This window comes from Macaca thibetana, chromosome 15, assembly GCF_024542745.1.
Source record: "Macaca thibetana thibetana isolate TM-01 chromosome 15, ASM2454274v1, whole genome shotgun sequence".
Classification (NCBI taxonomy): Eukaryota; Metazoa; Chordata; class Mammalia; order Primates; family Cercopithecidae; genus Macaca; species Macaca thibetana.
Genome location: NC_065592.1, coordinates 329219 through 341353, shown reverse-complemented (window position 1 = coordinate 341353; position 12135 = coordinate 329219). Strand labels below are relative to the sequence as shown.

The 12135-nt window shown below is 56.2% G+C and overlaps 2 protein-coding genes across 2 annotated transcripts in view; both read left to right on the top strand.

Annotated features, from left to right (window-relative positions):
• Positions 1-12135, top strand: part of SURF4 (surfeit 4) — a 308739-nt gene that overhangs the window by 75302 nt on the left and 221302 nt on the right. The window lies entirely within an intron of this gene.
• Positions 1-12135, top strand: part of FAM163B (family with sequence similarity 163 member B) — an 87484-nt gene that overhangs the window by 73702 nt on the left and 1647 nt on the right. The window contains exons 3-4 of the mRNA XM_050760377.1: positions 10588-10703; positions 11406-11846. Of these exons, the coding sequence (XP_050616334.1) occupies positions 10611-10703; positions 11406-11813 (501 nt within the window). The 5' untranslated portion in view covers positions 10588-10610 and the 3' untranslated portion in view covers positions 11814-11846. The remainder of the gene's footprint in view (positions 1-10587; positions 10704-11405; positions 11847-12135) is intronic.

Sequence of the window (12135 nt, the reverse complement as noted above, 5' to 3'; positions counted from 1 at the left end):
GTTCGGGAACCCCAGTGGGGCAACACAGGATGGCATGGGCAGGAGCCCCAGCTCACGGGATTTCCCAGGTCCCAGGGGTATTGCTGAGCATTCTGCTTGTTGAAGAGCAGGTTTCTCTGCTGTGTTGAAATCACCAGTGTCAACAGTTGTAGGGCCTGACAGAGAGATGGGCCTGAACCACGAGCTTCTTCAGGGATGTGCATAAATATTTCAGACCACGAGGTGGTCAGAGCAGGAGAGGAGGGGTTTTTGGGAGAGACTGCTGAGCTCAGCATCCAGAAATCCAGTCCTTTGCCCTCCTCCCATTCCCTCTACCAACAACTTAGTGCCCACGACCATTCAGGGTGACTGGCCTGTGTCTCACTCTGCAGCAGATGTGCCCAGTGACCCTGGGCAAGGCCCCCTCTCTGGTGAGCACAGCCACCCAACTGCACAATGAGTGGGTCAGCAGCATGCTAGATGCTTCAATATGCTAGATCCCTCAACACACTAGATCTTTCAACCTGCTAGATTCCTCAACACACTAGATCATTCAACATGCTAGATCCCTCAACATGATAGATCCTTCAACATGCTAGATCCCTCAACATGCTAGATCCCTCAACACACTAGATCCTACAACATGCTAGATCCCTCAACACACTAGATCCCTCAGCATCAACCTGCTAAATCCCTCAACATGCTAGATCCTTCAACATGCTAGTGCTAGATGCTTCAACGTGCTAGATCCCTAAACACACTAGATCTCTCAACATGCTAGACCCTCAACATGCCCGATCCCTCAGCATGCTAGATTCTTCAACATGCTAGATCCCTCAACATGCTAGATCTTTCAGCATGCTAGTGCTGGATCCTTCAACATGCTAGGTTGTTCAACATGCTAGATCCCTCAGCATGCTAGATCCTTCAACATACTAGTGCTAGATCCTTCAACATGCTAGATCCCTAAACATGCTAGATCTCTCAATATGCTAGATCCCTTAACATGCTAGATCGCTTAACATGCTAGATCCTTCAGCATGCTAAATCCCTCAACACTCTAGATATCTCAACATGCTAGATCCCTCAACATGCTAGATCCTTTGGTGTGCTAGATCTCTCAACATGCTAGATCTCTCAACATGTTAGATCTCTCAACATGCTGGATCCTTCAGCATGCTAGATCCCTTAACATGCTAGATCTCTCAACATGCTAGATCCCTTAACATGATAGATCCTTCAGCATGCTAAATCCCTCAACACATTAGATATCTCAACATGCTAGATCCCTCAACATGCTAGATCCTTCAGCGTGCTAGATCTCTCAACATGCTAGATCTCTCAACATGCTAGATCTCTCAGTGTGATAGATCCCTCAACATGCTAGATCCCTTAACACACTAGATCCTTCAACATGCTAGATCCCTCAGCACAGTAGATCTCTCAACATGCTAGATCCCTCAACATGTTAGATCTCTGAACATGCTAGATCCTTCAGCATGCTAGACCCCTTAACATGCTAGATCTCTTAACATGCCAGATTCCTTAACATGATAGATCTTTCATTATGCTAGATCCCTCAACACACTAGATCTCTCAACATGCTAGATCTTTCAGCATGCTAGATCCCTCAACATACTAGACCTTTAACAGGCTAGATCCTTCAGCACACTAGATCCTTCAACATGCTAGATATCTCAACAAGCTAGATCCCTCAACATGCTGGATCCTTCAGCATGCTAGATCCCTCAACATGCTAGATCTCTCAACATGCTAGATCCTTCAGCATGCTAGATCCCTCAACATGCTAGATCCCTCAACATGCTAGATCCTTCAGCATGCTAGATCTCTCAACATGCTAGATCATTAAGCATGCTAGATCCCTCAACATGCTAGATCTCTCAACCTGCTAGACCCTCAACATGTTAGATCCTTCAACATGCTAGATCCTTCAACATGCTAGATCCTTCAGCATGCTAGATCCCTCAACATGCTAGATCTAGCAACATGCTAGATCCCTCAACATGCTAGATCCTTCAGCATGCTAGATCCCTTAACACACTAGATCTCTCAACATGCTAGATCCCTTAACATGCTAGATCCCTCAACATTCTAGATCCTTCAGCATGCTAGATCCCTCCACATGCTAGATCCCTCAACAGGCTAGATCTGTCAACATGCTAGATCCCTTAACATGCTAGATCCTTCAGCATTCTAGATCCCTCGACATGGTAGATCCTTCAGCATGCTAGATCCCTTAATAAGCTAGATCCTTCAGCATTCTAGATCCCTCAGCACACTAGATCTCTCAACGTGCTACATCCCTCCACATGCTGGATCCCCCAGCATGCTAGATCCCTCAACATGCTAGATTCTTCTGTACCACTGAGCCCACCCCCACCCCAGAGTTGAGATCCCACCTCCTTGGGCCAGACAGCCCAGGTGTTCCCTCCTCTGGGCAAGCAGAACCTGGAGCCAGAGGTGGCAACTCCAGGCCTGACAGCAGCGGCCACAACTCAAGCTTTATTTTTCCAAGTTATTCCCCAAATCTTTCTGTTCAAGGTCCTTAAGCAGCGTGGTAGCCTGCCTGACAGAAGGGCCCTACAGGCCAGGTGTCCTGCCAGCATGATCTTTCTGAGCCCTCCATGGCACACTGCCTGCTGCTCTGCCCCAGACAGGGCCAGTGGTGTCCCCATCTCCCACCATCTCTGACTCGGTCTCAGCAGAAAGGGGCTGGGACTGGCCAGTGGTTTTTGAGCAGACTCTGCGATTCCCTGGTGCCAAAGCAGGGAGTGCCACCAGCTTCCCCATTGCCCGACCTCACGGCTCAGGGTGTGGGGATTTCTCACCTTTGCCTCCATGGCCACTCCTGGCCTCCTGGGCAGATGGCAGCAGTGAGGTCCTGGCGAGCACTGGGCTCCCACCTTCCCCTCCCCTCCCAGGCTCGTCTCCCATTCCCCCATCACCGTTTCCTTTTTTCTGTCTCCTTTCCCTCTCTCTGCTCCAGGGACTCCCAGGGAGATCCCAGGAAAGAGCCTCAGGGACTCTAGCCTGAGAAAGTAGGGTCAGCTAGACTGGGCAGAAGCTGAGGTTTGAGGCAGGCCTGACTCTTGGGGTGATGGTCTGAGTGCCCCACCTCCCTCAGACCACCCAAAGCTCCAGCCCAGGAGTCCCAGCCACTCATCTCCAGGAGACCCAGGGAGCAGCCAGGGAGCCCTCAGCCAGGGCCCCCTCTCCTCCCACACCTTCCTGGCGGGGGCTCTCTCAGCTCCACCTGACTCAGTCTCTAACTGCACTGAAGGCTAGGCCCTGCCCACTGGGTCAGAGGAAGCAGTGACCCCTGAGGACCAGGGAGCCCCCAGGAGGCTTTGGCACAGCCCCATGACAGAGGCCAGGAGGCCTGACCCTGACACTCCCTGTCCCGCCCTATGGTTCCTGATGTTGGCAGACAGTGATTTCCTGGGGACCAGGTCAGGGGGGACAATCACCTACTCCTTTCAGCTTCTTGCTTCCTGATTATGGCTCCAGGGCCTCCCAGCCATCCACAGCTTTGGCGTTGGTTCCAGCTCCTCTCCTCCTGGTCCACAGCACCCCTCGACTCCCCTTCTCAGCTCCACACCATGCCCATGGTGGGCCAGGCAGGGCTCCAGCCCTGGGTCGCCCTGGTTGCGTGTCAGCTGAAACTGGTCTTGAGACTGGCCTCTGTGGCTTGGACTCCAGACAGGGATGGGCTTTGAGCTTCAACAAGACTCCTTGAAGAGCAAGGTCAGGCGTCTGTCCAGTCGGGTTTTCCGTTGCTCAGTGGATCTTCTCACTCTTCTGGCCTCAGTTTACTCCCTAGAAAATATGGGTCAGGTCATCTCCTTGCAGAGATGTGTCAGACCCCCTGCTTCCCTGATGGCCTGGGGAGTGGGCTCTGGATGGTGGCTGAACCACTCTTGCCTCAGTTCACGCCACCACCTGGGAAAGCCGCCCGCGCTGGGGGGTCCCAGGGTGAAATGAGATGAATGTACAGAGTCCCACGAAGCCTGGCTGAGGTCACGCTGGTTCTTACGACCCCCGACATGGTTGAATGACAGTCCTGAGAAAGGCAGGGACCCATTGCTCCCCATCACATCCCACCCCTGCCTCACTCCCACCCAACTGCCCAGCTCCAGCTGGCCCAACATGGAAACGGCTTCCATGCTTCAAGAGCACAGAGACCCCCAGGCATCACCATTTGCGCTTTTGTGCCAAACACACTCCTGCTAGGCAGTGAACCACAGACCCTAAGAGCCCCTCCATGGTACTGACCCTAGGGGGCTCTCCAGCTGCTATCTGGGGGGAGCTTCTGGAAATCCGTGAAACCTCAGAAATGGCCAGCAACATGCCGTGGTCCCTGTGCTCTTTCTGGGGGCCCCTCAAGGAATCCAGGCAACCACGGGGGCAAACCCTGGGCACAGGCAAGTTTTCCGAACACCAGCTCCCCACTCCGTGCCAAGCCTGGCAGCACCAGTCCCCCTGCTATGGGCATTTTCTGTCTCCTAGACAGACCGCAAGACCCTCAGAACCTATAGTGGCAGGGGTCTGATTCACTGCCCCCATTTCCCCCGCCGCTGAGCTGGGGATAGAGCTGGGAAGACAGACATTCCAGGTGCTGTGGGGAACTGCCCTCCAGGCCCCCAGACTCCCTCCTGCCGGCCCACTCCCAGCCGGGCTCTGGATAACGTCTCAGAGACCAACCGCGGCAGCGCAGGGCAGCCGAGCACTTCCTCGTCTGTTTATTACTGAACGCCGGCATCTGGGAGCCCGCGGAGCATGAAATTAGGAACAAATGTGCAGGAGGTCTAGACAGGAACTCTGCGGGCTGCTCTCCTTCGATCGAGGACACCGGGGCCCTTGGGCTTCCAGGTAGTGGGAGCGCGTTTGTAACCAGACAGATGTGTTTGTGGAGGAAAAGGCACTCTGAGTCTCCGTAAGCCCTCGACGAGACGCCAGCATGGGGAGGAGTCTGACCGTGAGGCAACAAGCCTGGGTTCCAGGTCCAGCTCTGCCCTGGGCCCCCAGGGTTGGCCTTCTCTGCCCTGGCCTCGGTTTCCCCATCTGGAAATGGTGGGCACCCGCCTCACCTGGTTAGAGGGGCCGCTTGTGAAGCTGTCAGATTGCAGGGCCTGTGTAACTGCACTGCCGTCGGGGCGTCTGTGTGTTGACCAGGCTTTCCTGTCCTGGGGCCCGGTTGGTTTGGAAGGCACGGGGCTGGATGAGCCAGAGGGCACAGCCAGTGCCGAGGATGCAGGCCTTGGCTTCTCCCTGGCTCCTACCACGAGCGCTGGGCATCTCAGGTGAATGAGGCAGACAGAAGCCTTCATTAAACGTCGCCTGGGCCCTGCACCATGCAAGGCAGTGGCAGGGGCTGGGGCTGGGGCACAAAATAAATAGGCTCTGGGGGTCCGTTCCTGTGGGCTTTAAGGCAAGTGAGGGAACATCTCCCTCAAGAGGCAAGAGGGACAGAAAACTAGCAGAGTCTGAAATTCAGCACAGGATGTGTGGCCCAGATGGCGGTGAGCAGGGGTTCTCCTGCCAGGGAAAGGCGGGTGTGGGGAGGGGGCTCCTGGGGGAGGCAGGTGAAGGCCGGTGTCTGGCTCTGCTGCCAGGTGTTTCCTGCCCCACCCCCAGCTCCACGCCATTCATTCCTCGGTGCCGGTGCCGCAGGAGACAACTGAAGCTTGTAAACGCAGCTGGCTCTCCCTGCCGGCTGCAGAGACTAGACAGGGCCCTCAGAAGGGGACTGTTGCCCGCCCAGGCCCCCTCGCCACAGACTCTGTGGACAGGGGTGGGGGACGCACAGGGGAGCCCCGTCTCACAACCTGTCCCTGTAAAAACCCGGGGTGGGAACAGGGAAGCAAAGCCATTTATAAAGCTTTAAAACCAATTATGGTCCCAGGGGGCAGATAAACAATTCAGCGCTATTCTCGCCAAATTGCCTTGGCTGGCAGTGCGGAGGCTACAAGGGAGCTGGAAGAGGGGGGTGGCCCGAGTCACAACCAGGCGGCAGAGTGGCCTCCGCCAGGCTGTCACTAGGCCTGACCCGCATGGCTCTGCGTCCAAGGCTTGGCCTGGGCTGTTCCCAGCACCAACAGACCCTCTCCGTCTCCCAGCCCATTCTTCACGGCCCAGCTCAGAAACTTCCTCCTCCAGGAAGTCTCCTTCGGTTCCTCCCCTATCCATTACCACCCTGAGCACCCAAGTCCTCCCCTGTTCTCTGAGGCACTCAGCTTTCTCAGCGCACAAGTATCCTTGGGAGCCAAAGTGTCTGTGGCCCTTTCCCTTCTCTGCCTACCCTTGGAGGGTGTCATCTGGCTTTATTGCTTTATCACTTGATGCTTGTTTACATTTTCATAATCCTGACTTTGTTGGGTGTCTAAATCATCTGGATTCCTGGCAGGGCCGATTAAAACTCCACGTCCCCCAGAGTTGGGAGGAATCAGTGTCTAAACCCTGCCACACCCATCTTACAGATAAGAAAACTGAACCCAGGGAGAGGCCTCTGACCCAAGGTCGCCAGCAAGAGTAGAGCAGGACGGAGGCCCCTCAGGCGCGTGTCACCTGGGCCACAGCTGAGTAGAGTCCTGGAGTCCCCAGGGAGGAGGCTGAAGGTGAGCACTCAGGGAGGGCAGCAGGCGGTCCGTATTCTTCCCTCATTAAATGAAGGGGTGGGATGTGGTCCTTCTCAGCTCTGGTGTTTGAAGTTTTGAAGTTCTGTGGTGTGTGTTAAAGTTCAGGAAGGCTTCCTGGAGGAGGAGGGCGCGTGCTGGGCTTTGATGGTGTGGTAGGCCCGGGGGGGGTAGGCATCCCAGAGGGTGCGGCACAGCAAGAGCAGAGGGGAGGCAGGAGGGTGGGGGCCCAGGGAGGCCATGTTGCTGGGAGCTGCTCGGAGTGAACTGTGGGCTGATGTCAGGCCGGGCGCTGGTGGAGCTGCCAACGGAGTGTGTGTCTGTCGGCCATGCCTGGCCCTGGGACCTGGCGCCGTCTCGGGCGTTGCTGCTCCTCGGCGGGCGTGTATCTGCCGAGCGAGGCTGAGAGGCTCCAGCTGGACCAGCCCGGGTGTTGGAGGGTGGCTGCTGACAGCCCTGGGCACCTGGCCTGAGCCGGCACCCTTCCCGTCACACCGCCAGGCCGCTTGCTGCTGGAGGAGACCTGGACCCAGAGGAGCTGCAGCCGGGCGGAGCCAGGGGCCAGCTGCATCTCAGACCTGAGAGAGAGCTTTGCAGCGAGCGGGGCCAGCTCCCTCAGGGACCCGAAGAAGGACTCAGACCCAGGGAGGGATTCGATCCTAACCACATCAGCACAGCACTGAGCACGGTGCAGCTGCTGTCCCACACAACCCCTGGGGGTCTCCCGTTTTATAGAGGAGGGAACTGAGGCAGAGGAATGGAGGCGTTGAAGGCCCATTCTTGCAGCTAACCAGAGGCAGAGCCAGGCTGGCACTTGAGGGCCCAGCCTGAGTGTCCTGTATGGCTCCGCAGTACCTGTCCCTGAGGGAGCGCCTCAGCCCAGCCACGGCCACCTGCAGTCTCCATCGTCCCTGCAGTCTCAGCCTGACAGCAGTGGGAGCCCCTCCACCCAGGGACATGCTCCCTATGGGAAAGCCGTGGCCCCCACTGCTGTCAGTAAGCCCCAGCCGTGGGCCCTCAGCCATGGCCCCTAGTGGAGGGTGGTGCTGAATTTTAATCCCTGCATGATCACAGACAACACTCGGGCATGAGCCTCAACCTCCCTGAACCCCTCCCAAGCTGTGCGAGTGCCCTCATTGGTGAAGTGGGGCCATAATTACCTGGGTGCAAATAGCAAAAATGCACTCCAGGTGACAGGCACACAGCAGGAGTCACTCTGCGGGTGTCAGGGAGGGATTGGTACCTGAGTCAGGACCACAACGGCAATCTCTCCCGCAGCTGTGACTGGCCTTCCTCGCCCCCTCCGGGGACCAGCGCCTTCTGCCTCTCCAACATGTGGCTGAAAACTCCACCCGTGGCTACAGCCTGGCCACAGCCTGAGCACTCATGTCTCTACCCAAGGTCAAGCGACCAGCAGGGACCGGCCAGTGTCTCAGGTTTTAATTCCATTTCCCAGGAGAGAGGCCAGCTGACCCAGTGTGGGGTGCACGTCCATCCTGAACCCAGTAAACTGGCCCAAAGGGCAGCAGCAGAGGGCCCAGATGTGGCCACCAGCCTCTTGGCTCAGAGCACAAAGAAGAGGGCCATGGCTAGGCCAGCACCCCCAAACCTGATATCAGCACAGCGTGTGCTTCCCCAAAGGTGCTGTGGTATTCAGGACATTCATATGGAGGAGATATGGGGTTCAGCAGTCGGGGTAGGGCGGCAGGGGCCCCAAGGTGGATGGTAGCAGCGGATCCACCCTGACCTGACCCAGATCCCTCATCTTACTGGTGCTGGGGCCTGGGCAGGTCACTTCTCTCCAGGCCTCAGTTTGCTCTCTAGTGGGATCATTTGAATATCAAAAAGAATCATGACTGCAGTGGATTGAAACACATCAAATATATTTTCAAAAATCAGTGAGATTGCACTGGTGAGTTTCCACACAGAAAGGCAAGCTGGGGCAGACAACAGGCTGGGACCAACAGGGACGTGGGGCCTGCACACGGGACAGGGGCAGCCTTTGGTTCACTGAGAGGTGCGGGTCTGGGCTGGCCTGTTCTCCATCCTCCCGGCACACACACAGCCACAAACCTCAGGGCACCAGCTCATTCTGATCCCTGATAAAGAGAGGAACGGAACCTCTAAGACTTCCCTCTGCAGGCCACATGCTAGGGTAGCCACACAGATGATAAGGGAATGTGCTTTCGAGCTTTTTCAAGAAGAAACTGGAGCTCATAAACGCGGAAGGAAGGACACCATTTGGAAAGTTACTACTTTGTAACTCCCAGTGAAGTAACAGATCCAGGTCATGCACAGGAGGCTACAGCAATGGTCTGGGAGACCCACGGGAACCTGGCGACGGGAGAACGGGCTGAGAGCAGCTGCGCCCATTAGCTGATTGTGATGTCAAGATGAGAGGGACAGCAGACATCAGGCCCCTGGAAATGATGCAACAGGAAGCCAGTTTAGAGGAGAAACACTGATAAAGGAGCATGTTCAATGCCATGCAAGGAATTGCGGCCAGTTCCAGTGCATGGAAAATTCCGTCAGATAAACAACCCAGTTTCTCTAATAAACAACGTGGGGGTGTGGGGCGTGAATGGGTTTCGAGCCGTTCTAGAGCAAAAGGAGCCAAACGCAACTACATCCTGATTTGAACTAACCAACTGTAAAAAAGGCATTTCCAAGATGACAGGAGAAAGCTAAACGTAGGCTGGGTAATTTTTTAAAAATCCTCCTCCGTCAGATTCTGCACTGAAGTATTTATGGGTAAAGTGATATGCTCTGTGATTTCCTTTAAAATACTCCAATCTCTTCCTCCACCCCATCCCCCAGCAAGAAAAAAAAAATGAGGCTTGGGAAATTGAGGAAGGGAAGTGGCGCCAGCTCCCACTGTTTTGTGAGAGGTGATTGTGAAGCATTCAGGAATGCTGTAAGCTGCTTGTCAAACCTTGCTTGAACTGCAACTGGCCATGGTAAGAAAATCTACACCACAAAAATCAGCAAATGCTCCCAGCTGGGAGCTTTGAGAGCTGGTTTATCAGCACACCCCAGGACAGGGATGAGCGAATGCAGCAGCCACTGACAGCATCACTCCAGCCTCCCTGCATCGTGTTTGGTGGACGTTCTCCGTAAGAAGGAGTTTGCAAAGGGCATGTCCCTAGGCCTGGAAATCCCACTTCTAAGAATGTATCCTGAAAGCCACTGAAGCAGGTTCCAATGGTTCCCATTACTTAGCTACAAAGACGCTTATTAAAACATTGCTAGAAATATTTCTTTAATGTAAGAAACCCAAACGTCAGGCAGGAACTGGTTTTCAGTTTCGCAAGATGAAAAATTCTGGAGATTAGTTGCCCAACAGTGTGAAATATACCTCATGCTACTGAGCTGCACATTTACAAATGGCGAAGATGGTACATTTTATGTGTGCTTTACCACAATTAAGCATTTTAAAGAAAAGGGGTCAGTTACATGAAACAATGGAATCGGGTTAGAGATTATGTTGCAGAAGAAAATGTAAGGATATGACAGAATAATGGTGACTGTGTGAGATGAAAATGCAGGGAAGCAGGTTACAAAACCATATGTTCGGCTTGACTGCATTTGGGTAAATTTTAAAACGTGCGAGCTTGTAGAGCCAGGCTGGAAGGACGCCATTCATTGAGAGCATGCTACGCTGAGCATGGAGAGACACGCTTGTAAAAGTGTCACAAAACCCTGGGCTATTAGCGTCCACCTTCTACAGATGTGGAAGCTGAGTCTGGGAGAGGGGCAGGGACAGAGGCCAGCTGAGGCAGAGCAGGGCCTGGGGCTGCTCCTGCAGCCCGTCCCAGGCAGAGCCCCTGCTTCTCCCGGGCACATCCTGGAGTGCTTTTTTTCCCCTCAGGCTTGTCTTCTCAGTTCTCTAGAATAGCACGGGTGACTTTTGTGGTGAGGAAGCGTGATGCTCTAAAGCTGGCGGCGTGTGTTGCAGGCTGTTGATGGAGAAGGGGGCGGATGACAGCCGGGACCGTGGTCATCACCGGGGGCATCTTGGCGACTGTGATTCTGCTCTGCATCATCGCTGTTCTGTGCTACTGTCGGCTCCAGGTACTCCCGGGCGGCAGGGAAGGGGACAGGGCGGGGAGGCCCGGAGGGTGCCCCTACCTCGGGAGGGAGCCCCGCGTGAAGGCCACAAGGGTCACGGCCCGGGAAGTGGGAAAGCCCTGTGTCAGAGAAGACGCACAGCAGAAGGCAGCCAGGACCCTACCACGGGGTTCAGTAAAACATGCCTGACTCCCCTCACCCAGAGCTTTTAATGAGGCTCAGAGACGGGAAGGGACTTAGCCAAGGGCACCAGCTGCCCAGAGCGGGTGCCACAGTAAGCACTCCCTTCCCGCCTGCACTCCAGGGCCATCCAGGGTCCCCATGTCTCCCTGAGAGATAATGGGGAGCCATCGGGGCAGGGCGAGGCAACATAGCTGCCAGTGCCTGTGACCCCCGGCTCTGCTGACGTGGGGCTGCGAACCCCTCCATGCCTCAGTCTCCCCACCTGCAAAATGAGATAACAGTCACATCTGCGTGTTGCTGGGCGGAAGAGATGAGTGTGGATCGTCGTGAAGTGCTCAGCACTGTGCCTGGCCTGAGCCAGACCCATAGCACTGGTTAAACAGCTGAGGTGTCAGGCCTGGGCTTGGGCCACCCGACTCCCGCTGTGCCTGTCTCCCCTCCCCAGTCAGGGGTAGCCTTTCCCGCGTGTGGGTTCTGGGGTGGGAGCAGGCGGCCACACGGTCACCGTCCCTCTGCCCGCAGTACTACTGCTGCAAGAAGGACGAGTCGGAGGAGGACGAGGAGGAGCCGGACTTCGCCGTTCACTCGCACCTGCCCCCACTGCACTCCAACCGCAACCTGGTGCTGACCAACGGGCCGGCGCTCTACCCCACTGCCTCCACCTCCTTCAGCCAGAAGTCTCCGCAGGCCCGGGCCCTGTGCCGCAGCTGCTCCCACTGCGAGCCCCCCGCCTTCTTCCTGCAGGAGCCGCCGGAGGAGGAAGAGGACGTGCTGAACGGCGGGGAGCGCGTGCTCTACAAGAGCGTGAGCCAGGAGGACGTGGAGCTGCCCGCGGGGGGCTTCGGGGGCCTGCAGGCGCTCAACCCCAACCGCCTCTCGGCCATGCGGGAGGCCTTCGCCCGGAGCCGCAGCATCAGCACCGACGTGTGACCCGGGCCCGCCCCCGGGACCCTGGCCTGGAAGGTCCTGAGACCATGGGGGGATTCCTGTGGCACACCCACCTGGCCCCAGGCCCCAAGTGGGGCTTGGCTGAGCCCTCCTCGAATCCCTGTCCTCAGGGGAGGCCCAGGCTTGGGGAGCCCCCAGGCTCACGGCAGGGATAAGGCTCACTGAACACAAACGTGTCCTGGGGGGAGGCACAGCTGGGGCCTGGGGCTGGAAGGACCAGGTGACCATACAGCCAGCCGGGCGTGCACCAGGGCTCTCAGGCTCGGAGGCCACCGATACTCCTGATGCTTCTGTCTCAGACCCA